This window comes from Microdochium trichocladiopsis (genome assembly GCF_020744255.1).
Source record: "Microdochium trichocladiopsis strain MPI-CAGE-CH-0230 chromosome Unknown B0I36scaffold_3, whole genome shotgun sequence".
NCBI classification, from domain to species: domain Eukaryota; kingdom Fungi; phylum Ascomycota; class Sordariomycetes; order Xylariales; family Microdochiaceae; genus Microdochium; species Microdochium trichocladiopsis.
Genome location: NW_025763546.1, coordinates 3,928,736 through 3,952,931, shown reverse-complemented (window position 1 = coordinate 3,952,931; position 24,196 = coordinate 3,928,736). Strand labels below are relative to the sequence as shown.

The window sequence follows — 24,196 nt, the reverse complement described above, 5'->3', positions numbered from 1 at the left end:
CAGCACGGAACGGAGTTCAGGGGTGGACAAAAGCTGCGCATCACGTGATGACCAGGCTGCATACTTGGCAGACGGCTGTATGGCGCTTTCGCGGGGGGGCTTTCACTTTCTCCGCACGAGCTGTACCCATGGTGCATCCTGAAGACATTCGACCTCTCCCCTTATCCGACAACAGCGACCAGTCCTCCTCATCCTTCGATTTCCCCGGCAATGCCCCAACACAATGTCAGCCACAGTCTGGATGCAATGTCTCCGATCGCAAGGCTCATGGACCGGCAGGAGGAGCTCACAATTCTGCGGCGGTTCGATGAGCTTCATCTTCTGAACTTGCTCATTATGCAAAATGAGATAGACTGCCTTCTCAAGGAGCTTGAAAAGTACGAACCGGGAGTCGAGAACGAAGCTTCTTCCACGATCACACCTATGTGGTATTCTCTGCCACGCCCAGCTGTGAGCTATAGCCAGGCCGCTACGGATCAGAGATCCAAAGAAGCACTGGACGATGCGCGCTCGACACTGTGGGCTACTATCAGAGTCAAACTACGTGAGTATGGTGAGTTATATTGCGGGTCTTAGAAGTCGCACTCGGCACACTCTGACAGCGCATTTCAATCCTGTTTCAAAGACAGTGCAGTGCTTGATTTCGCCAGGCTACGGGGTCTCGAAGAACCGTCCGGCCAGGACGTCAGGCAGCTCCGTGCGGAGCTTGGCATCCTGAGCGCGCGCGAGGGGGCGCACTCGAGAGCAGCACAATCATGGGACAGCGAGCACGACGATGACTTCGTAACGCTTCGCATAACAAGGGACAAAGGCAGCAGGCTGATCAACAGCATCAAGTTGGCATGGGGTCTGTGGGTGTGGGAATATGCAGGTGAACGCAAGGTACGCATCGAACTGCTACAGATCATTGCTTTAGGGCAAGGTCAAGAATCCCCGTGTGACGAGAGCCAGGCATTCAACCAGACTCGATAGGCTCCAACAATACCCACAGAACCGGGGGGCCCGCGCGAGATTGTGGTCGGGAAACAGAAGCCATCGATGAGCAGGGCGGAGATGGCCCAGAAGCACGCACGCGCCTCGCGTTTCATCATGGCGTTCTTCGGTGGAGTCGCCCTGATCGTGCCGACGGTGATCATGAGCAAAGTCGAGGGGATCAACACGAGTCTCATTGTTACCTCTGTGTCGGTGCTGATATTTGGCTTTCTGGCCGCGCAGTTTGGCAACGACAGCACTGGCAAAGATGTCCTGGCTGCCACTGCGGCGTATACTGCTGTCTTGGTAGTATTTGTCGGGACAAGCCTTGCGAGCAATGGCGAAGCTCCTACCGCCCCTGCAGAGGCAAGTTGATTGACCTAAGGAAGAGTAGCGGGGGTTCTCAATGAATATCCCTGAAAATGGGCATGGCCACAAGGATACATTCTTCGTTCTGGCTCTGCTGATTCTCCCACAAGTGCAGGATATGCGATTCCATATAAGCTGCGTTGGAAATGCGGTGTAGTATGAGAGCCTGCTGTCATCTCTCGATGCCAAGTGCATCTTGTTGCCGATGCCGAGGTCAACCGCGGAAAGGGTCGTCGCTTGCTAGACAGGGATTCCCCACAAAGATCATCCTCCCGCATCTTCTCCACAACCCGCTCAAGCTTCCATCAGCCTCCCTCGCCTAACCTCCTTCCACCTGCTGCTGCTGCGCGTGTAGTGACAACCAGTGTCTGCTGCCAGCCTCATCATACCTGCATGGCACAGGGATCCCGGTCGATTGGGGGAATGAAGATCAGACATACGTAGGTGGCGCTGTTCTTCTCTACACGTGCGGGCAGAGGACCAAATCAAGATTCTAGACTAGCCAGATCGGGACCTTGGCCGAACTATAGTCAGTTGTCATCTCTGTATAACAGATATAGGGAGGTTTGGTACGCGTCCATTACATGCTACAAATACGCACTCCCTGGATTTTACCTGGCTGCTACTCTGTCCCTGCTCCACCCTTGTCAACGCCGACGTCGACCTGTACAGGCGCGGTGGCGGCCGCCGCCCTCCCTTTCCGCGCCCGCCTGCACCAGAACCACGTGCAGAACGCCGCGATGAGGCCCGCAGCAACGATGGGCAAGCCGATGGCGAAGAAGAGGAGCAGATAGCCACTTTGAGCATCATGACCCTCTTCAGGCGCGGCGCACACACCCAGGGCGGCGAGCGCCGGGTCATCGGGCAGGCCGGGCGCCCAGCTCGCGAGGGCAGCGGCTGTGCAAAGACCGAGCGACGGCGGAGCCGGTGTGAGACTCGACACATCGAGCTGCCTCCAGGCAATAAACAGGCCTTGGTGCACGCTCACGTGGTCCAAGTTGGAGACGGTGTGCGTGATGGGTGGTGCTGCTGCTGTCAGCTCAACGCTCCCGCGGCCGCCGGACGTGCATATGCCTGACCAGTCATCTAGCAGGGCGTCCAGGTCCCAGTCATCGCGGGTGTAAGGGCTGCCGTCCATTGGCCTGTATCCGCTGTTGTCCATGACAGATTTTGGGAGCATCAGTGTCTGCTCTTCCTATTTGCTCTGTGGGTTGCCTCTTTTTTGTATCTTACCTGGCGCAGCAGACTGCCGAGAATTGATTTCCCTCGGCATCGACTTGGTTAATGACCCAGGGCCCCATGTTCCACGCTGTCCAGCTCTGCGGGCAGACGGCCGGGGACCAGGACGAGCCGTCGGGCTGTCCGGCGCACTCGCTGCCACCGCCGTGCGTGTCAGACACGAAGAGGGTGACGCGGGTCGTTGTCGAGAGGGACGAGTGCCTGACGGTGTGCACGAACTCTGTCGTGATGAAGCGGCTGGCGCACTCGGGACGCTGGACGAAGGGCGTCGTGACTGCGCGGGGCGTGGCCGCGTGGGGCGTGGACGAGGAACGGTTGCCGGTGCGGGTCGAGGAGACACTGGCGGCGATTGTCGTGGTGAGCGGGAGACTGGCTGGTGCCGACGCGGGCGACGCCGGGAGCGACATGGCGGAGGGTGACTGCGCTCACGCTACTGTTCTGTGGTTGTTGAGCCAGGCGCAGCGTCGAGAGGTCTTGCATGAGACAGCGATACACTTTTGAGGTTGCCGCAGTGTTGCCTGTGGGTTATCATGTGCAGCTGCCGAGCAGCACCCAGGGGCGCAACAAGGTCAGTTGAAGGTGCCTAAAGGGATTTTATCTTTACCCACCTGCCAGAAGGGGCCGTGGCGCCGACACAATGGTCGTGTTGGTTCCAGGGGTGTGAGGGTCCTTGAGGAACTTTATAACTTTATGTGCTTGGCCCAGCCTTGGTCATGTTGCTTAGCACGGTGCTTGTATCCATGCTCAGATTCGATCGTGGTCTCGACTCGCGCCCTGGTAGCCTGCACGCTCAACCTGAATCTCAGCCCTGCATCCCGCAGCCGCATTGCAGAGTCCCCCATCACCGAACCTCGTGTGCTTTAGCCCAGCAAGAGCCTCTCCCCTGTCGGCTAATCGGGGGGGATTTCTCCAAGCGACATTCATCCACGCGTAGGGGCATGTGGGGGACGACAATCTCCGACCCGCAGCGCGGCGCACAACCAACAACCAACACACTGCGGACCCCAGAACCAACAGCACATCTGAGGTGCAAAAGTCAGGGTCTGGCTTCCTTCAGGGTCACCCGCCTCTCTCTCTCTTCACTCTCCCACAACGTGTTCTTGTCCGTGTTGGAACTTTTGTGCATTTTGTTGGTCGTGAGCATTTTTCTTGCTTACCACTTCTGCTGAAAGGATCATTTAAGATCCGTCTCCACCTGCTCAACTGCGAGTGGGCTGATGGAACACATGTAGACGGTGAAGACTTTGTGGTGAATATGACTGGTGACATATATCTAGGCTTCGCGCCGTGGCTTCCAACCCGGTTGTGATTCAGCATCCTCATCCATTCGCTCAATTTTTCTGTAACCACTTCTTATTTCTGTCGTTCCCAATATAGTCTCCTTCAGCGGGCCTTCCCCCTCATAACGCACAAGAGAGATCCAGACAGTCGCCGGTTAGGATGCAGGTGTCTCGCCTTGCGGCCTGGGCAGTCTGCTTGAGCTTGGCCTCTCAGGGTCTTGCTGCTCCTTCGCCTCGCGACCATGTTGTCCCGGCATCTGCCTCGCCGATCCCCAGCGTGAGCGGTAGTGTCGGTCACAGTCTAAACCGCAACAGCAGCATGCTCCAGAGTACCGCCGGCAATGCAACTGCTCCCGTAGACAGCAGCGAAGTCGAGGCCGCGCGCCGCATTGTCCGAGATGCGATTGCCAAGATGAAAGTCTTGAATAAGGCACGCTTCGAGAACCCGGCTCCCAACCGCGGCTCACTCCTTACTGGGCAGCAGCAGGGGCTGGGGAATAGAGGAGAAGAGGACGCACCAAAAGAGGGCTTCCCCGTCCTCGTCCCCACGGACGAGATGACGAAGGCTGCGGCCCTGCTAGCCGAGCTCGAGGCCGAGCCTATCGCGGCGCCCCAGAAGCGCGCGGACGCCTGGTGGATGCAGGGGCTCAAGCATCTCGGCCGTGTGCCGTGGGGGCTAGATACCTCCTATAGAGTTCGTCCGTCCGGAATTCACCCAATATCTCTTGTCTTGCTTCGCCACAACCCCTTGCTGGGCTTTGCGGTTGCTCCTTGCTGACAATTATGCCAATAGACCTGGAGGAACGTTGTCGATTATGGTGCGGATCCCTCAGGAGCCAAGGCAGGTTTCCCAATTTCCTTCTCTTTGGTCATACCTTTCCTTTGACAGTACCATGAAGCTAATCTAGCTTATCATGAACCCTATAAATAGGACTCAACAGCAGCCATCCAGAACGCCATCGACGACGGTAAGCGCTGCGGTGCAAAGTGCAACGGCTCCACGCGCAAGAACGCCATCGTCTACTTCCCACCAGGGCGCTACCTCGTGTCCAAGTCCATAAGCGTGGTGTTTGGCACTCAAATCATCGGCGACGCCAACAACATGCCAACCATTGTTGCCTCTTCCAGCTACATCGGCCTGGGAGTGCTGTCTACAGACGTGTACGTCGAGAATGGCGGCGTGGGTCCCGACGGCGGTGCCCTGCAGTGGTACGTCAACACGGCCCGGTTCTACGGCCAGATCCGCAACATTAAGATCGACATTACGGCCACGGACCCTGGCGCGTATGTCGCCGCCATGCACTACCAGGTCGCACAGGCCACAACTGCAGAGAACATTGTCATCGAGGCCAAGGCTGGTACCGTAAGTGATACTCAGTTCCTTGTTGAGGACTCTGATGATTCGTGCCTGGTCTGACAGATACATTGTGGCAGACGCAACAAGGCATCTACGCCGAGAATGGCAGCGGTGGTGTTATTTCGGATATTACTTTCAACGGCGGTAACTTTGGCATCTGTAAGTGATCTACCTTCTGCACGTCTATCATCGCCCTTGTTGTCATATGTGACCCTGGGCTGGCCATTATTGTCCATCCCAGCCATGCAATCACGATGGCTAACATCACAACCTCACCACTGAACAGACGGCGGCGCTCAGCAGTTTAGCGCTTCCCGCTTGACCTTCAACGGTTGCAACACAGGTGTCCAGCTAATCTGGGACTGGGGCTGGTCGTGGAAGAGCGTGACGATGAACAGTGTCGGCGTCGGCTTCAAGTTGTACAACGACGGAGACGCGTCGCGACCAGGATCCGTGAGCATCATTGACTCCATCTTCAATAACATGGGCAAAGCAGCCATCGAGATGATCAAACCATCAGATGGTATGGATCAGGGATACACGGGCGTCACATTGGATAATGTCCAGCTCGGTGGAGGCATCAAGGAGCGCGGCACCGGAAGTCCAATCCTGGCCGCTGGATACTACAAGACCGTGAGTATAATATTGGCCCATGTTGCATCCGAGCTGGTTTCATGCTGATCTTATTTCTGTCCTCTTCAGTATGTAATCGGCGCCGCGTACAAGTCCAGTGTGCGAACATTCGCTCAGGGCCCCAAGGATTACACTCGCGACGTGACGCTGCTAGGCCCTTCGCGGCCTGGCCTACAAGGCCGGCCCTATTTTGAACGGGCGAGGCCCCAGTACCTGGACAAGACGCCGACTGACTTTGTGCACCTCAAAGACCTAGGCGCCCGGGGTGATGGCAACACTGATGACACTGCCGCGATTCAGGCCGCCTTTGCGCGATACGGGGATGGCAGCAAGATCATCTACGTCGATGCTGGCAGCTACATCATCCGGGACACGATCCTGATTCCACCGGGAGCCAAGGTGGTAGGTGAGACGTGGTCACAGCTGGTGGCTAATGGAGTCAACTTTGGAGATGCCATGAAGCCGCGGCCCATGCTTAGAGTGGGCGAAGTCGGGTCTGAGGGCAGCGTCGAGCTGCAGGATTTGATACTGACGAGCCGTGGCCCGACACCAGGGCTAGTGGTCGTCGAATGGAACATTGCAGCGAGCAGTCCTGGTTCGGCTGCGCTGTGGGATGTGCACGTCCGGCTCGGCGGTGCAGTCGGGACACTGCTGACGCCCACGCAGTGTCCTCCGATCCGGTCTGGAATCAATCCGGCGAGCTGCCAGGTTGCTAGTCTGATGCTGCACGTTACCAAGAGGGCGTCTGGCTACTTTGATAACATGTGGCTCTGGGTTGCCGACCACCAGATCGATGATCCTCTGCTCGACGATCCCATGAACAACATGGAGCAGCTCACCGTCTACAGCGCCCGCGGAGCCCTGTTCGAGAGCCAGAAGCCTGTCTGGCTTTACGGCACTGCCTCTGAGCACAGCGTCTTGTACCAGTACAACTTCGACAACGCAATGACCATCTTCACCACCATGTTGCAGACCGAGAGTCCGTACTACCAGCCGACGCCCAAGCCACCTGCGCCGTTCGCGGGTGCCCTCGGGGTGTTCAAGAGTGACCCCTTCTACGAGTGCACGCAAGGCGTTGCCGACGGGTGCGATGAGTCGTGGGCGGTCGTCATCAGGAAGTCGCAGGGCATCCACGTTAGCACGGCCGGCACGTACTCGTGGTTCAGCACCTACACACAGGACTGCATCAGCCCCCAGGCCTGCCAGAAGGCTCTATGGCTGCTGGGTGTCGTTAACGGCGACGACATCCGCATCGAGCAGCTCATTGCGATCGGGGCCAAGCACATCTTTGTAACGCGTGATGGCGGGCCTCTGATCACTGCGGGTGCCAACATGGCCGTCTCCAAGCATCCAAAGTGGGCACATGTCTCTCTCATGGAGGTGCCTTCCCAGGGCCGCCTCGATCCGGAGCGGTTTCCCGAGAAGAATGATTGCCTCGATAGCGACAAAATGTACAGCAGCGAAGTTATACCTGTGGGTACCCTGGCCCCATTCGCCAAAGACGGGTCTACGCTTAACGGCGACGACGACCAGCAACTCGCCAACTATGTCAACATCGTTAACCTGACCCCTTACCGATTCATTCGCGAGGGGGGGCCCACGCCCTATCAGGTGCGTGCTGACTTTAAGGACATCCCTTCTGGCCGAGCGCGGCAGGCTCGGGTCGACTACGAGTGGCATCAGAGCATTGACTGGACCACGACCAATGGCTACTTCTACTACCGCCTCGAGGGAACCAACAAGCGCTTCAACATCCACCTCACGACGCACATGGACGACAAGTACGAACGGCGCGTTGTCTTTGACCTCGCCGAGATGGGCATGGGCTGGCGCGAGCTCGGCTTCCCTGGAAACGGACTTGGCGTCGCCCTCGTTATCTCGGGCAGCGAGAGCTACGGCTACTACAACTCGCTGCAGCTCAACCACGCTGGGTGGCAGCAGAGACTTAAGGATGTCATCTCGAAACGCCAGCTGCGTCATGTCGTTGTCCCGGGCTCACACGACGCTGGTATGAGCCTCATTTCACCGGCGTGGCTCGGCCTCGGCACCAGCTCCAACACTGCAACCCAGAGCCTCGATCTCTACAACCAGCTCCGTGTCGGAGCCCGCTACTTTGACATGCGTATATACTCGGTGCTGCGCGATAGCTTCTGGGCTGCTCATATCAACTCTGACGACGCGGCTATTCCAGTAGGGGCCACTGGAGCCAGCCTCAATGATCTCATAAGCGGTATGAACCGGTTTTCAACCGACTTCCCCGGCGAGGTCGTTGTCTGGTACATTAAGGGTATGCAGGAGATCACCAGCAACCATAAATGGGACCTGAGCACTCAGCAGCTGTTCCTGGAAAGCCTCGAGGGAATCAACAACAGGTGCGCAGATCTACCTCTGCAGAATACTAGTCCGGGGGGCGTCTGGATCGACACGATAACGATGGGCGATTACATGTCCAAGAATGGTGGGAAGGGCTGTGTGCTACTTGTCCTCGACCGTGGAAGAATCCCGCCAGAGCTGGAGTTTAGGCGGCCCTCCGCTGGCATCTATTCATCAGACAACTTCCGCCGGCACGACGCCTGGCCCGAAAAGAACAGCGTGCAGGGCATCTTCGACTACCACAGCGGAGTGCTCCTGAACAAGCCGCGCACAGGCGAGATCAAGAGCACTGGGTCGGAAGTCAAGGACGACTACCTAATCACGCAGTGGCAGCTCACTTTCGCCTGGAACGAACAGCCCTCGTCCGCGCAGAGCCTCAACGCCAGGGCCAACCAAGAGACGAACCCGGCCATTTATCACACCGCCATGAGCCTGATCAGCCCTGATCACTTTCCAACTGCCATCATGACCGACGCCATCGGCCTCTTCCATACATATGACCTGAGCGAGGGCAATTACAACCCTATGCTCCAGACGCTCTGCATCGGCCTCAACCTTTACATGGTCAGCCAGAACTGTGCCGTCTCGCCCATCCGCAATCCTCTCATCGGAGGCTCGTCATCCGTTTCACTGTCGTCATTTGACGAGGACGGTGGCAGTGGCAACGGCACATCTCCAGCGGCGGGTTCGCAGGTGGTCGCCACCGGCTCCGGCGTGCAGAGCGTTTTCACGGGCGTCATCTTTGCCAATGGCACCGTGCTGGAGGAGCGACCCGCCGACTTCTGCAGGACCTGTACCTACAACGACACGACTGTCATTGACCATCCGCCGGTTGCCGGTCCGCCGGCTGGGGCTGTAGTGATCCCACAGGAGCACGTGCAGGAGCACGTACAGTCTGTCTCTGCCATCTCTTCCCCCACTGCTTCAGTCTCTGCTCCATCTTCGTCCGCCGCTGCTGCTGCTGCTGCTGCTGCTACTGGTTTTGCCAATGCGCGCCGACACCAGCACCTTGCACATCATGTACACCGTCATCACGGCAGAGCATAGAGATGCAGTCCACAGCATGAAAGTGCTGGTGCATGGACAAACATGCCGGGTTTCCTTTGTTTGTTACTTTGCCAGCTTTATTGCCATACGAGTCAGGCGTGGGGTTGCATAAAAGGGAGCAGTTGATGCATAACGCGAGGGCAGCAAGGACTGCAACAGGTGAAGGATTGTCACAAATGCAAAGCTCCTGTGATGTGCTGGAGGGCCGGCATCGACACCTGCCCGCGACAGGAAATCTCGAACGCCATTGGGAACGATCTTCTCGAACAGCGTCATGTACTGCGTCCTGGAACGGCGAGGTGTCGTTTGCGTGAAAATGCAAAAGTTCCTAGAACGCCCTACCTTGGATGGGAAGAACATTTTGCAAACGCTTGGTACATTAGGCGGGGAGAGCTTCATGGGAAGCGCCGACTTTGCAGCAAACTCAAGTTCCTGCTACGAAGCATTCCTGAGATTGATTGGTTCACAAGCCAATCGTCAGCGCGACATGCTCGGCCGCAGCCTCGAGGGTACAAGTATCTACCCAGCAGTTGTGCAGTGTTTCGAGCTATCGCCAGGCGCCTCATTCGGCTTTTGTTTGCGAGGGTATGTTCGTATACGACGGCAGGTATTATGAGCAGCTTGGTTACTCCAAAGATACCAAACCCAGCGTGTCAGTTGATGATCAGAAGAGCCACTCGGGCCAGAAGGTTGCAGACATGACATTGTCGAATTTGGAGGAGCCTCCAGCCCTGACTGCCTCTCTACGTGTGGGGTTGGATGAGATCTTGCTGTCCTTCAACATAGTGACATCTGGACACTTTATCCCTATCGATGCCTCCAATGCAGTTCTGAATCTCACGTGTCTTGATACTTCGAAGACATGTGAACATGCGGTTGATAGCCCGCTGTCACCAGAATCTGCGAGACACGTCGCCGTTAGAAAGGTCGGTATGACCAATGTTCGCGACAAAGTCAATATCTACACAACATATGGAGACCCCAGAGCCCAGTTCATCGCGGGAAGGTGCACCAGTACTCGTCTGGGATGTCTACTTCTGAAAAGCTGCTTGAATTGCGGCGTCCAGCAAGCTCGAGACGGACGGTACGCAGCTCTCATAATATCTTAGCCCGGGATGCTGACGGCGTCTTCTTGCGCTTGGTCTTTGGCTTTTTCTCGTCGTTTGGTGTTGTTTTTGTTCTTTCTGCAAGCAGCAGTCGACAGCTTGCATCAGGTTCTGGGTGGGTCGTTGAGGAGGTTCAAGGCTGGCAGTTGACCAACAGCCAGCAGCTTTTTCAAATAGCTCTTGGGCTGTCGATCTGTTGCAAGCGTTCACGACCCGATCAGTCTTTACAGGAATGCTGCTACCTAGGCGGAAACTCAGGAGGCTCTCAAGCGAATAGACTGCTAACAGGATGGTGTTTGTTACCCGTGATGTGACCCAGTGCATTGACATGCCTTTGTCGAAGGCCTAGCCAATGCAAGAAGCTATCCCCCCCATGGTCTCGGTCGATCCCGTGGTTGGTTTCAGGCATTCTAGTCCAGTAAGCCATGCTTCGGCTCTGCGCCCACCTCGGTCCCCAAAGCGGGTTGCTGACAGCACAACTGCGCCTCATGTGCGGCCAATCAGCCTGTGCCAGTCTTGCTCAGCTAGTCCTTGGCCATTCCTTTGCCCAAATGCCGCCCGGGGAGACAGGGGTCGCATCTGCGCTTGCGGCTGAGGCGCAGTCGCTGGAAGCCTGCCTAATCTGGGCGCAGTGGCGGCAAATGATGTGTCTCGGTCAATCCTGGTCTCCATTGGCTGCCCGAGTTGAGCACTTCCTGCGCATCTATTTAGTCGAAACAGCTGCGCTTCTGCTCCCTCTGACAACTTGGTCATTCTGCCAGACTCACGCAAGCTCGTCACCACGCACCAATTATTTACAACATTCAGGTCGCGCAAAATGGCAGGTATTCGAGTTTGGTACGTCTGCTCGCAGTGGCTGGTCGTGCCCTTCATGATCCTGTTTGCCGTGACGTGTCTCGTCACTGATGCCACATCGAAGGTAAACTTTGACGACCGCAGTGGAGGGTTCTTCATATTTGCCGGCATTCCAGTGGTAAGCATTGGTCATGATTACCCGTTCGCGCTGGAAATTTTGGGTTCTGACTTTCGCTCAGGGAATGTTCGGAGCCGGCTTCAACGCAGTTCTCAACGCTGTTTCTCATGCGGCACACAAGGCTGTCAAGTTGGTCCCCGAGAAAAAGTCCTTCTCCCAGCGTCGTATCACGGGCTGGTTCATTGTTGGAGTCAGATGCGTTGGCGTCTGTGTTTTGGTCGCGCTCGCGGCCAGATACTTCCAGCCTCCCACGAGTGCCTCTGCTGCTGGGGTAGCAGGACTAATCACTGCGTGAGTTCTCGCTTGACTATGACGTTAAAGCTGGCTTTACCTAACAATGTCTCTTTTACTCTTAGTGGAGCCAACATCGCAGCGATTATTCTCGCATATGCCACAATGTATGGCCCCGACTGCAAGGAAGAACGAAGGCGCTTCGGGGTGGCTCAGAGTCCGGAACAAGAGGGCATTACATCGCAATATGGGGAGGAGGGTCAGCCTTTGATGCTCCAGGATGATCCGTCACAGGAACAGCGCCACAATTATCCGGACGAAGAGCAGGTCGGCAATATACCCCCTCCATACGCTGAGACTGATACGAGAAACGATGGGCGGCCGACGAAGCAGTGGGCCCCGGATTCTCAAGAGCTCAGATCCCAAGCACCATGAAGAACTTGTCACCCAATCCTGATATAAGTTCGGATTCCATCGACTGAATGACGGATCTCAGGTGTTTCGTGCTCATTCGAGACAACTCGCCTCGCACGCCGGAGCCAGAAAAAAAGAGACTTGACGCAAACGGCAAAAACGTACAACACCGGGGATTCGCTGGTCGTCACCGACCCAACTACTGATCCGGCGGTATCGAGCTTATGGAAAGGGGAGCGGACGGGACCCTCAGCTTTCTCGATCCTATGGTCGTACGTACTGGTTGTATCCTTGTTAGTGTAGAGAAAGGCATCGTGTGGGGAGAGCGAGCTTTTTCATGGCATCGCGCTGTGTCATGACTTGTGAAACTGTGGAGAGAAATCTCCGTCGCTATCCGCGGCTACTATCTGGGGCATGTAGAAATACTTGGGGCAATCAGAAAGTTTGATTCTAGTGACGTACCCTTTGACCAGCGGCTGAGAGACTCGCACTGTGAGTCTCCCCATTTCCCGCTACACTCTCTGCCATTTGTAGGGCCGTACTTGCCAGCCAGCGATAACGCCTCGGGGTTGGGCACGGAGCACAGGCCGTTGATGCAAACGCCGCGGGGGCAGTCCGATGACCATCAATCAGTCCCGCTCGGGGTAGACCGTGCCCTGAACGAGAAGTTCCGGCGCAGCCAATAACAATTCCCAGCCCGAAGTCCGGATCCCGTGCGCGCCGCCACCAGCCATCTTGTCCTATACTGTCCACTATTGCCAGATTGAACCTTCCTATAATCCGCCGATATAATGGGTTGCCGAGTAATGTGGTGTTGTAAAATGCTTATGTAAAGGTACTAGCAACTTCTTCCAAACGCTCTGCGCCGCTGAATTGACTTGCTGATACAGATGTGCTGTACCTACCTGAAGTTTCATTTTATGGAGCGGCTTCGAGGTGGGATTCCCGAATCCCGAGATTTACGCTCACAGTGTCGGTCTTCGCCTTTCGCGCGATTTTGCGTGTAGTCTATATCCCCGCCAAATTCCTTTAATTCCGGAAAACAAGGCGAGTCGTGTTGAAAAGAGGGGAAAGCGAAAAACACCGCAAGCAAAAATGCTCGATACGCTGGCCAGCGACTGCGCTCAACGTTTGCAATAAAAGGCATATTAGGCCACAAGTGAGGCAGTCTCCATTACTTGAGATTTACGCCCTTCCCGTGCTACGACTCTTGCCCACGATATCCCGAGCATCCTCCATCACGCTTGAAGCCATGGACATTTTCGACTTACTGGGCTCATCGCCCTATTTTGTCAAGCAGGCACTGAGCACAGGTGCTTCCGTATCGCTCATTGCGACCGCTCTAGTGCGTGCATTTCAGTCCCTAGCTCCCCTTTCTTAGTTCGAACTCTGTCCTCAGGAACAGTACGAATCACTAATAAGAGACCACCCGTTACTAGATCCTCTCTTGCGCAGCTGTATCCTCCACGTATAATGTTCTTGCACACCCACTACGTAAATTTCCAGGGCCAAAGCTTTTCGCTGCGTCTCGCATTCCGTATAGCCTCATGGTCCTGTCTGGCCAATCCCACAAAAGGATCCTGGCACTGCATCTCAAGTACGGCAGGATCGTACGGATAGCCCCTGATGAGTTGTCATTTCTGGACGAAGCAGCCTGGGAGGACATCATGGGCCACAGAAAGCGAGGAGAAGGAGAGAACGGTAAGGATCCGGAATTCTTCAAGACTATATCGCACAGTGTTATTGCGTCGGGCCGAGAAGACCACAGCAGAATGAGACGCATTCTCTCGCACGGATTTTCCACTCGGTCCATGCTCGACCAGCAGCCTCTCATTACACAATACGTCGATCTCTTACTCTTGCGTCTCCAACAAAATTGTCAAGACGGGACGGCCACTGTAGATATGACAGCATGGTACAACTGGACGACCTTCGACATCATTGGCGACCTCGCCTTTGGAGAGCCTTTTGGTTGCCTAGAAACCACCAGTTATCATCCCTGGGTTCAGTTGATCTTCGAGCGGATCCGTGGCGCTTCTCGCAATGTCATGATGAGGAAGCATCGCTGGCTTTCTCCATTGCTGCAAAGACTCTTCATCACAGCCGAAGCGAAAGAAAGATTCATGGGTCATTTGAAAATCACCAAAGAGAAAGTCGCCCAACGTCTGGAATACAAAGGTCAACGCCATGATTTCATGGAGTCCATGATCCGCAAGGATGGTAACTCTGTAAGCTCCACGCTTGGGGTACACTTGGAATCGAAAAAGGAGTGACATAGCTAACATGTTGCAGGTGCTCTCTATGCCTGAAATTGTTGACAACGCCAGTATTCTGATCATCGCTGGTTCTGAAACCACGGCAACAGCACTTTCAGCCGCCACATACTTCCTTGGGTCTAGCCCAGATGCTCTACATCGCATCACTGAAGAGATTCGATCGTCCTTTAGCTCTGAGGATGAAATTAACCTTCTGAGCGTCCAGAGGCTCGAATTCATGCAGGCCGTCATCAACGAGACTTTGCGCCTGTATCCGCCTGTCCCTACCTCGATTCCTCGCATCATCCAGCCGGGCGGAGATTCTATCTGCGGTCGGTATGTCCCTGAGGGGGTAAGTATTCACAACAGGTATTCACTATACTTTGTGACGTTAAAGGCTAATGGCAGCACAGACGACCGTTGGGATCTGGCAATGGGCACTTTACCACAACCCAAATACTTTCACAGATCCAGAAACATTCCAACCTGATCGATGGCTCCAGGATTCGAGTATGCCTGATGAGGCAAGAAAGACGTTTCAACCATTTCACGTCGGTCCACGAAATTGCATTGGCAAGAAGTGAGTTTTCCCTTTGTAGCCCCTCTCGCATGCTTTCGCCCAAGCTGCGCTTTGTGTCACGAAATTTTATCTAAGCCCAGAAACAGTCTCGCATATGCGGAAATGCGTCTCATACTTGCTAGGATCCTATGGTCATTCGATCTGAGATTGGCCGATGATTGCGTACACTGGGTAGACAGGAGTGAGACATATTCACTCTGGAAAAAGCCTGCGTTGCCCGTCCATTTAACTCCAAGGAAAATGACCTCCCCGTCTGGTCGTTCTTGAAGGGTCCATACAACAGCAATAGCCCCTGTGTCAAGATTTCATCTCATAGTCCGCTGTTTTGTTTAGAGTATCAGTGGTCCAAGCGTAGATATTATATAGCAGTCTTGAGCGGTCTCGAGTGTCACTGATAATTGGTGCGCCTCTTGTCCGTGTATCTGAGGCAGAAATACCACTTCATTGCATCTAACGTGATCAGTGCCTATACTATATAATGGTGCTCAACTCCTGCAGCGGGCCCGACAACTGGCAGGCCATAGTTCGAGACCTAAGTGTTGGTATGCACGCAACCTACTTTGACGAAATCATCACGGCAACCCTGGAAGCCAAGATTTTCCAGGCCCGGGCCCTGAAGTCTTCGTGCTTAACGATGAAATCCCGAGCAGCTGCTAGTCGAGGCTAATTCCCGTCTAGGACGATCTAAATTGAGTCTTTTGCCGAGAATGAGGCTTCAATGGGCAACATTAATCTAACACGTCTATCAATAGACGCCGATTCATTCAGCAAGAGCGCAGCTTGCGTATTGCCATGCGGGGAATGTCGCCACGACTCCTAAAACTTGTCTGCAGCCTATGGCTTCCAACATGGGTCGGCGTTTGAGTGTGGGACGTGAGGTATCAAAGTAGCGCGCTACGGGTAAGGAAAAACGATGTCACACATTATCAGCTCTGACCAGCTATGGTTCAGCTACCGACAGCTTTCTCGGAGAGTCGGTGAGGGTTTGCACCCCGGTCATCGATCCCCGGTCAGTTGAACACTCCCTGTCGGTTGTTCTCTACCGCAAGTTAGTAGAAAAGCAATGCCCAGAGCCAGAGTCAGCCTCCAACATGGCGCAGAAGGGCGCGTGACCAATCCGGTGTCATGTGCTGCCGCTCTAAATAGTGCAGGGCCATCACAACGAACCATCTCACGGCACCTCACGGCACGTCTGCCGAGTCCACGGCCTCGAGCATCTGGCCGGATAAGAGCTTAGCCCAGCTGCCGATCATCGTCACCACCCGAGTGGGGGGAACGCGGAGACGCAGGGGTTGAAATGAGGAGAACTCGGGGTATACAGGGGCCACCCCCGCAAATTACCAAAGCCACCCAGCCCAAGCTCCGCCCAAGTTCCGCACTAGGAACCATTGTGCCGACGCCCCCAGGGACGAACGCGTCCCCTGACTAGTGCTACTTTGCGGGGAAGCCGTTAAAGTGTAAAAGCCTTTATCCAGGGCGCCTCCAATGCTTCTGTTGCTTGGCGTAAGTGTTTAGGCTCGGACGTGCTTTGTGGTCCCGAATATACGAGCCGGGGATCGACACTGGTATAAGAAGGCCCTGGCCTGCACGAATTACCAGGTCCACGATTCTACGATCCTCACGGCACCTGCATCATCCAGCCCCGTCATACTCCTGGTTCAATTGTCCCCTCGTCGCTATCCATCATGAAGCTCACCCAGAAGCTCCTGCTCAGCCTGCTCCTGGCAAGGGAGGCAGTGAGCCACGAGCATGACCACGGATTCCCGGGACCCGCCCAGCCCTTGACCATCAAGACCAAGGCCGGCCTGGTGACGGGCTTCATCAATGCGACAGCCCCGGACGTCCGGCAGTGGCTGGGCATCCCCTATGCCGAGCCACCAGTAGGCAGCTTGCGCTTCCTCCCGCCCAAGCCCAAGAAGCCGTTTGGCCACCTGACCACGCAGGCCTACCAGCCGTCGTGCATGCAGCAGCTCAGCAACGCCGCGACCGTGTACACGACCTTTATGCCCGAGTTCCTCATCAACGGCGGACAGTCGGAAGACTGCCTGTACATCAACATCTACGCGCCCCTCAAGCCCGTGGACAAGGGCCTCCCGGTGTTCGTCTACATCCCCGGCGGCGGCTTCACGGGCGGAGGCTCCGACTCGCTGTACAAGATCCCCGACCAGTGGATCCAGCGGTCTCAGACCCACGTCGTGGTCATCATGAACTACCGCGTCAACATCTTCGGCTTCCCCAACGCCGCTGCCCAGCCGCTCAACGCGGGCCTGCTCGACCAGCGCCTCGTGGTGGAGTGGGTGCGCGACAACATTGCCGCGTTTGGTGGCTCGCCCAAGAAGATCACCCTCTGGGGCCAGTCGGCGGGCGCCTCGTCCGTGGGCAGCTACGGCTACGCGTACCCCAAGGATCCCATTGTCACTGGCCTCATTGCCGACTCTGGGGCCGCCGGCGTGGCTTCAGGTGCTGGTGGTCCCACCGCCTTCTCCACGTTTGCGGGCTTTGTCGGCTGCGGCAACCTGGCTGCCAAGGAGCAGCTCGCGTGTCTCCAGAAGGTCGATGCAAAGCAGATCCAGCAGACGCTGTCGTTTGGAAACACTGGTACCCGGTTCACCCCAGGTGCGGACAATGTCACGAGCTTTGCCAACTATACGGAGAGAATTCAGAAGGGCCTCATTGCAAACCTGGTAAGTGGTCTCCTGCCGACCTGAACAGATGGCCGGACGCGATTAGGATGACCAGAGCTGGTCCATGGACTAACAAACGCCACAGCCAATGATCACGGGTAGCAACACGAATGAAGGCGCCGGTTTCGGCACCTTCAGCCCGGACGGCATGACGCCCGGACAGTACCAGACTGGTCTGAATGCCATCACCTGTCCGACCGCACGCGAGGCAAGGTAAGTCATCATCGTTGGCACCAGTGCCGAGGTTCATGAATCAAAAGGAGTACCTACTAATGCGATGTCGACCTCAACAGCAACCGTGCCAAATACGGCCAGGTTACGTACAAATATCTGTATGGCGGCAACTTCACCAATATCTCCCCGCGTCCTTGGATCGGGGCCACCCACAGTGGTCAGTTATCGCTCAAAGAGTTCTAATATTTGACGTCATGAGCCCCCAGAACTAATCGCTTTACACAACCCCAGCTGAGCTCCCGCTCCTCTTCGGCACCCACTACGAATTCCGCGGCAACTCGACCGAGTTCGAATGGGATGTCGCCGGCCTGATGCAGGGCCTCTGGCTCTCATTCGCTCGCAATCCCAAGAAGGACCCCTCGCACGGCAGCTTCACGTGGCCCAAGTACGATCTCGACGCCAACACGCTGGTGGAGTTCGCGGTCGACGATGTCAAGGTGCAGCTGGCCTCGCGCAAAGTGGTGGACACGGAGTGCGGCGTGTGATAGGGTCGCAATTGTATGATAGGCAGAGAACGCCCGATAATCTTACAGACCCTAATATCAGAACGGCTGTAGGTGTCTGTCTACACGATCACGATATCCTCCTCCTTGACTCCCGCGTAAATGCCATTTCCTAAGGGATCAACGCTGCCGCCTTTGACCTTGATGCTCAATGTGCCAACCCGCTCAAACTTGCTCTCATCCCAAGGACACCGCCTAAGCACCAGGGAGATCAGCGTTGATGTCAACTCTTCCAACACCGCGCTCATCCGCAGACAATACACTTCTGCTCCTGGCAGCACTCGTGCTGGTCCTTCGGCATCGAGGTCGTAATCAGCATCCATCTCCGCCCTCGCCATGGTTGCCTCAGCGCGGGCGAATGAAATAAAGTGTCGATATAGCACCTGTCCATCTTCCCCGCCGTGTTGTGCGTTCTGGCCATCCTGATCAACAGCCTCGCGCTCGAGAACACCCTTCGCAAGTAGACCCCTGATTCTGAGCTCCCCGGCAGAAACCGCGCCGAACTCGTCTACCGCAGCCGAAATAACCGAGCAGCTCTCCACCGAGCTAAAGTGAGTGTAGGACTGACTGAGCAAGTTATCGAGCAGCACATCGGGCTCCCAGAACACAAAACCGTCCGTGTAGAACGCATGCGTGTCGACGCTGGCCCAAGACCACGTTGGCGCGGTGTTTCGTAGGCTCGTCGTCGTCTTACCCGCGGCGGTGGTGCTTGGCGGGAGCAGCAGCACCTGCTGGGCCGGCCGGGGCTTCTTCATCAGCGGCGAAGGCTGCACGATCCAGAGGAGGTCTTCGTTCATCGTGGCCCGCCACAGGCCAGCGAGATAGTCGTCGTTGACCAGACTTTCTCGCTGGGCATCTTTCCCCGCTCCGGCTTGTTGCGGCTTGAACCGCCGCGTGCCCATTTGCCTCGCCACACCTCCGATCGCGGGCAGCCGATCCGACGCCTTGGTGATGTCCAGCGCCGTGTAAGTGCTGATCATGGTCCGCCACGTGCGGGCGATGTACTCCTGGTTCTTGCTGGCCCAGCGCCGCATCTCCTGCTCCCGATCAACAACCGCCGGGTCCTTCTCGACACCGCCGGTCTCGCTCCTACTCATTTCTGCATCGCCACCGCTGCTGATGCCGCCGTCGCCACCCCTCGGCTCATCATCGTACAGGCTAAACAGCGCGTCGGCGTACAGCAGCTTCATCGCCGAGGCCGGCGAGCTCCTTGAGGACCCGTGGTACCGGATCTGCCCGCACTCGCAGCGCGTATCGGCCTCGCACTCGAAGAAGAGCTCGTAAGGGCCAAAGTGCAGCAGCCGCTTCGACAGCAGGCGCTCCTGGTACACCCACGCCCGGGTCAGCAGCGGGTGGTGCTCAACCGTCGCGTGCCCGGTGAAATGCCACGGCTCGACGACGCCAACGCCCGGCTCGCCCAGCACGCTGCTCTGAAGCGCAGTGGTGGCGGTAGTGGCGGTGGTGGGATTGTTGGGATTGTCCTCGGTGCCAGCTTTGACAGCTTCGAGGTGGTGGTCGATGCGCTGCCGGAAGAACAGGCTGTAATCCTCCCCGTCCGGGGTGGCCCCGGATATCTCGGTCGTCGGGGTGTCGGTGTAGAAACCACCGGCGCCGCTGGAGGATTTCGTCGCGGCCAGGGTCAGGTATCCGTTGCTGTAAATAGATGCCATCTGCGCGGACTCGATCTGCCAGTCCGCCAGGCTGTCCTGGATGATGCACAGTGAGTCGATCCAGATGTATGCCACGCCGAGCTGGCGGGTGAGCAGCACTGCATCACGGAAGGTTTGTGATAGCTCGTCCAGAGAGATGAGCTTCCTGCGCTGCTCGTATGTTGCGATGGTCGTGGTGATGATCTGCGCCAGACCCCAGCAGTGGCTGAGGCAAATGTATCGTCCGTGTTGGCCCTTGGTCTCGACAAGGCGGACGACGCCGTCGTTCAGGCCGACGTCGACCAGGCGAGATGGAAATGGCGTGTCTGTGTTGGCGGCGCAGTCGTCGTCCTCTATGCACTCGTCGAGCCAGTCTTTGGCTTTGTCGAGAGCTTCTGCTGAGCCTGTATTGGGTGACGTTTGCCCGTAGACGGGGATTGACTCCCAGGCATCAGGGATTGGATAGCCATCTACAGACGTGTTTGTTAGAGAAGCATGTTCATCTCTTTACACCCGCCAGGACAATCACTAGCCTTCCTCGTGAGCGAAGAGCTGTATCTCAAAGACCTTGCCATTCTTCCGCCTGAACCTCAACTCCTTGTCCATGTCTGCACTCTCCGCCTCATCTTGACCCTCAAAGGCCTGATAGTAGAAGTGGACAGTGAACGTCACGATATCGTCAGTGCTGATCCCGTGCTGCTCAAAGCATCCGCGGCACCCTCGCACCAGGACTTCGCAGCAGTGACACGGTGCCGGCCCCGCTGCTGACGCCTCCAGCTGAGGCCAAGTAAGCCCCTCTTTAACGTGGTGCCGCTTGCCAACAAAGCCTGATCCCCGGGGCGTGAGCGGGGATGTTCCTCGGAAATCGAGACATATCGGACATGGCATCTTGCTTGACGAGGTCGGTCTCGCGTTGACCAGATCAGAGTGGGTGCCTGAAGGTTGACGACGGCGAAATCGTCGGCCAATGACATTGTGGTTGGGAGTCAGGAGCGGGTGAGTTTAGCGGTCAGCACTAGTCACGCTATGCCGGGCACGGTGTCTTTCGTCCGCCCTGCCCGTGATTGGATGGGCTCCCCCGTTCTTACGGCCGAGAGCTATAATGCCGCCAAGGAGTTTTGCCCTCTCTGTGCCTGCCACTCACTCAACCATCTTCCGCACAACCTCGCTCGGCACTCACCACGCTGGCGGCGTTAAACTTTCGAGTACACAGGCCCCGCCAAAATGGACAGGCTGGTCCGGCGCAGGCGGAGGGCCGCCTTGACGTGCCTCGAATGCCGCCGCCGCAAGATCAAGTGCAGTCGCGAGGACCCATGTGCCCAGTGCGTGGCAGCCAATGTTGGATGCTTCTACAGGACGTTTCGAGCTCCGGGAGAGCATTCTGCGCACAATACTCCACAAGCAATCGGCGAGGCAGAGCTCTCACCTGCACAGAGGAAACGGGTCGTCAAGACGCCTGCGTCGACCGCAACAACCCATGCAAATTCGGTCCTGGACATCGTCACACCGCAGGGCACGCCTAAAGACACTGCACCTGCCGGGGCTACGCATTCATCATTGGACACGCTCGACGAAGAAGACGGACAGCCGCCCATCTGGCCGCAACTGATTACAAGGGCGGACGACGCGGAGAGCGTGGTGGACCCAGACGGCCTGCAGACCACCACCCATCGGGAGGTCCTGGTCAGAGAACACGGCACCGGCAGTCCCCAGATTCTGCTCGACAAAACGCGGATGCCTGTTTGGGGGCATTTGTTTGCAACCGCGCCACCGGTAAGCCTGTTCCGCCTCCCCGTCTGGGTGAGGGCGAGGTCGAACCAGACGAAAGGGGAATATCGTATCTGCGCTCGTTGGCTGTTACTGACCTGCCTTGCTGCTGGCAGCTGCGCCTTATCCTGTCATGCGTCCTCGCCGCCACTGGCCAGCAAGCAGATCCTCGCTTTGAGCGACAAGATAATGGAACAAAGGCCCTGGTCGACGAGATGAGCACGCTGCTCAGGGAGTGCAAGCAGACTGCGCGGCGCGTCAAGCAGGGCCGGCCGAGCAGAAACCCGCCTGGCTCCCAGCCTATGGACCTGGCCGTGCCAACCCGCGAGGTTGCCGACGAGGCGGCGAGGCTCTACTTCCGCAATTTCGAGTCGACCCATCGCATCCTGCATATCCCGACGTTCTGGGCCGAGTATGAGCATTTCTGGCGGACACAAGGCCAAGGACAAGCGGAGGACCAACGAGGAGCAAGCTCCGAGACACCACCACCACAACGCCGCCAGCACCACCGCCTGCGCCTCAAGATCCTCCTCGTCATTGCCCTCGGCATAAGCCTGGACCCCAAGCTGGCCTTGGACCACCAGTTCCGCATGCGAGCCGAGCGGTGGGTTCACGCAGCCCAGCTCTGGCTCGCGGGCCCCGTCGAGAAGGACCGCCTCGACGTGTCGGGCCTGCAGATCCACTGCCTGACGCTGCTGGCACGGCAGATCTACTCGGTCGGGGGCGACCTCGTGTGGATGTCGGCGGGCACGCTGCTGCACACGGCCATGCAGATGGGCCTGCACCGGGACCCGAAGCATCTCGTGCTGCAGCACAAGGCACCCCGGAGCGGCAACAGCACGCTGGTCCTGCGCGCCGAGCTGCGCCGCCGGCTCTGGGCGACGGTCCTCGAACTCGTGGTCCAGACGTCCTTCGACGTGGCCCTGCCGGCCCGCGTGACTTGGGACGACTTTGACACGGAGCCACCAGCGAATGTCGACGACGAGGACCTCGTGCGAGACGGTCTGGTCCTCGACGCGCCGACCAAGCCACGCGGGAAACCCAAGGGGGTTCTGACCCAGACGTCAGTCCAGCTGCTCTTGTACGCGTCGCTGCCCCTGCGCCTGATGCTCCTCGAGCGCCTCAACGGCTTGCGATCCGAGCTCTTCTATGCCGACATCCTCGCGCTGAGCGCCGACCTGGCGAGGGCCAGGAGCCACGCCCACGCCCAGCTGAGCAGGTTCCAGCAGCGCGAGGGCGTTGCTGCCAACCACGACCGGAACCCCCCAGCCCGCGTGACCGCCTTTCATCAGAACATGCTCAGCATCCTCCTGGGCCGGTTCCTGTTGCACCTGCACTGCTCGTTCGCCGCCCGCGCCCGCGTCAACCCGATCTTCCATTTCTCCCTGACCACGACGCTCGACTTTGCGTTTGACGTCATTTTCGCCGGCGGTGGTGGTGGCAACGGCAGCACCAGCAGCAGCAGAGCTCATGGGTGTCTCGCGGGTTTGGATGATGATGGCCATGACCAGAACGAGGGCACAGACAAGGACGAGGGTGCGGCCGCATTTGCACATCTCCTGGCTTCGGCAGGGGGCATGTTTCGCGAGACGCTACGGAACGCGCAGAGCGTGGTGTGCCTGGAGCTGCTCTCTGCTGTGCGGGCCGTGCATGGGCAGCAGGACGACGACAATGACGACGATCAAGACGATGACGATGACGACGGCGAGGCGGGCGTGGACCGTCCGCGCGGGCCGGCGTTCTCGCATGTGAGCATTACCTGCGCACCGGGCACAAGTACCGCTTCCAGTGGAGGTGGCAGTGCTGGGCATGGGGGAGGACGAGGAGGAGGGAGTGTGGCTTATTCGGGCCGCCCGAGCACGGACCGACACATTGCGCTCCTGAAGCACGTGGTATGCAGGGCTAGAGAGATATGCCTGGCGCGCATCCGGGACGCTGGCGAGTCAAACGTCAAGGCTTACCTATTTCAGCGGCTCACACTAGCGCAGGCCGCGGCGATAGAAGATTCGGCGTCGGGCGTAAGCTTAAAGGGGCTCGGTAGTGGCATGACGGCGGACGGGGTGGATGCGCCGCGTCGCCTGGCCGAGGAGGGCCGGGACTGCCTGATCGTATGTCGGGATATTCTGAGGAAATGGGAGCACGAGACGGCGGCCGTGTCCCCCGTACCACCTGCCGCTGCGGCCCCTTTGCCCGTTGCTTCTTCTTCTTCGGGGGCGCCTCCGGCTTTTCGAGACGAGATGTTCGCTGCCAACCTCGCGAGCGCGGCGGCTGGGGGCGGCCAAGCTGCGGGCGGGTTTCCGAGTGGCGGCTTTGGCGCCGGGACGGAATTTGACCTCGACTGGTATGGTGGACCCGGGCTTGACCTTGGCTTCGAGTTCGAGGGCCTCCTGTACTGAGAAAACGTCATGGCTTGACAAGTGGCTCGGGAATGCGATTGTACAACAAGGATATTATGCCGGCAGCGCCCCCAGTCACACCCCACGTGCATGAATGGGTATGATCCACGAATGAAAGTCAGTGGCGTAATCAG

At 57.4% G+C, this 24,196-nt stretch overlaps 8 protein-coding genes across 8 annotated transcripts; 6 read left to right on the top strand and 2 right to left on the bottom strand.

Moving 5' to 3' along the window:
* Positions 1-126: 126 nt before the first annotated feature.
* On the top strand, positions 127-1,655 carry B0I36DRAFT_97201 (uncharacterized protein). The gene is made up of 3 exons (XM_046163671.1): positions 127-553; positions 626-882; positions 973-1,655. The coding sequence occupies exons 1-3, from the start codon at positions 211-213 to the stop codon at positions 1,345-1,347; spliced, it is 975 nt and encodes a 324-aa protein (XP_046015925.1). The 5' UTR covers positions 127-210; the 3' UTR covers positions 1,348-1,655.
* A 308-nt stretch (positions 1,656-1,963) lies between these two features.
* B0I36DRAFT_361157 (uncharacterized protein) lies at positions 1,964-2,987 on the bottom strand (the record flags this gene model as incomplete). Its single annotated transcript, XM_046158445.1, has 2 exons — positions 1,964-2,492; positions 2,575-2,987. The coding sequence occupies 2 exons, from the start codon at positions 2,985-2,987 to the stop codon at positions 1,964-1,966; spliced, it is 942 nt and encodes a 313-aa protein (XP_046015924.1).
* A 1,234-nt stretch (positions 2,988-4,221) lies between these two features.
* Positions 4,222-9,054, top strand: B0I36DRAFT_212224 (pectate lyase superfamily protein-domain-containing protein; the record flags this gene model as incomplete). Its single annotated transcript, XM_046148934.1, has 6 exons — positions 4,222-4,554; positions 4,654-4,728; positions 4,792-5,227; positions 5,281-5,376; positions 5,504-5,850; positions 5,920-9,054. Coding segments are annotated over 6 exons (4,422 nt in total), but the record flags the coding sequence as incomplete, so codon positions are not given.
* Positions 9,055-9,586: 532 nt separating this feature from the next.
* On the top strand, positions 9,587-11,644 carry B0I36DRAFT_406516 (uncharacterized protein; the record flags this gene model as incomplete). Its single annotated transcript, XM_046161814.1, has 4 exons — positions 9,587-9,855; positions 9,878-10,354; positions 11,088-11,349; positions 11,411-11,644. 4 exons carry the CDS (start codon positions 9,587-9,589, stop codon positions 11,642-11,644), a joined length of 1,242 nt encoding a protein of 413 aa, XP_046015922.1.
* Positions 11,645-13,246: 1,602 nt separating this feature from the next.
* Positions 13,247-15,096, top strand: B0I36DRAFT_373151 (cytochrome P450; the record flags this gene model as incomplete). The annotated part of the gene is given in 6 exon segments (XM_046160167.1): positions 13,247-13,339; positions 13,434-13,488; positions 13,501-14,222; positions 14,287-14,601; positions 14,663-14,829; positions 14,916-15,096. 6 exon segments carry the CDS (start codon positions 13,247-13,249, stop codon positions 15,094-15,096), a joined length of 1,533 nt encoding a protein of 510 aa, XP_046015921.1.
* Positions 15,097-16,514: 1,418 nt separating this feature from the next.
* On the top strand, positions 16,515-18,232 carry B0I36DRAFT_238733 (Alpha/Beta hydrolase protein; the record flags this gene model as incomplete). The annotated part of the gene is made up of 4 exons (XM_046149636.1): positions 16,515-17,513; positions 17,599-17,726; positions 17,807-17,904; positions 17,979-18,232. The coding sequence occupies 4 exons, from the start codon at positions 16,515-16,517 to the stop codon at positions 18,230-18,232; spliced, it is 1,479 nt and encodes a 492-aa protein (XP_046015920.1).
* On the bottom strand, positions 17,937-20,864 carry B0I36DRAFT_382458 (heterokaryon incompatibility protein-domain-containing protein). Its single transcript, XM_046160914.1, has 2 exons — positions 20,433-20,864; positions 17,937-20,369 (listed from the first exon to the last, which is right to left on the bottom strand). The coding sequence occupies exons 1-2, from the start codon at positions 20,785-20,787 to the stop codon at positions 18,313-18,315; spliced, it is 2,412 nt and encodes an 803-aa protein (XP_046015919.1). The 5' UTR covers positions 20,788-20,864; the 3' UTR covers positions 17,937-18,312.
* Positions 20,865-21,141: 277 nt separating this feature from the next.
* On the top strand, positions 21,142-23,681 carry B0I36DRAFT_217064 (uncharacterized protein; the record flags this gene model as incomplete). Its single annotated transcript, XM_046148982.1, has 5 exons — positions 21,142-21,672; positions 21,783-23,097; positions 23,191-23,312; positions 23,420-23,442; positions 23,525-23,681. Coding segments are annotated over 5 exons (2,148 nt in total), but the record flags the coding sequence as incomplete, so codon positions are not given.
* Between the last annotated feature and the right edge of the window lie 515 nt (positions 23,682-24,196).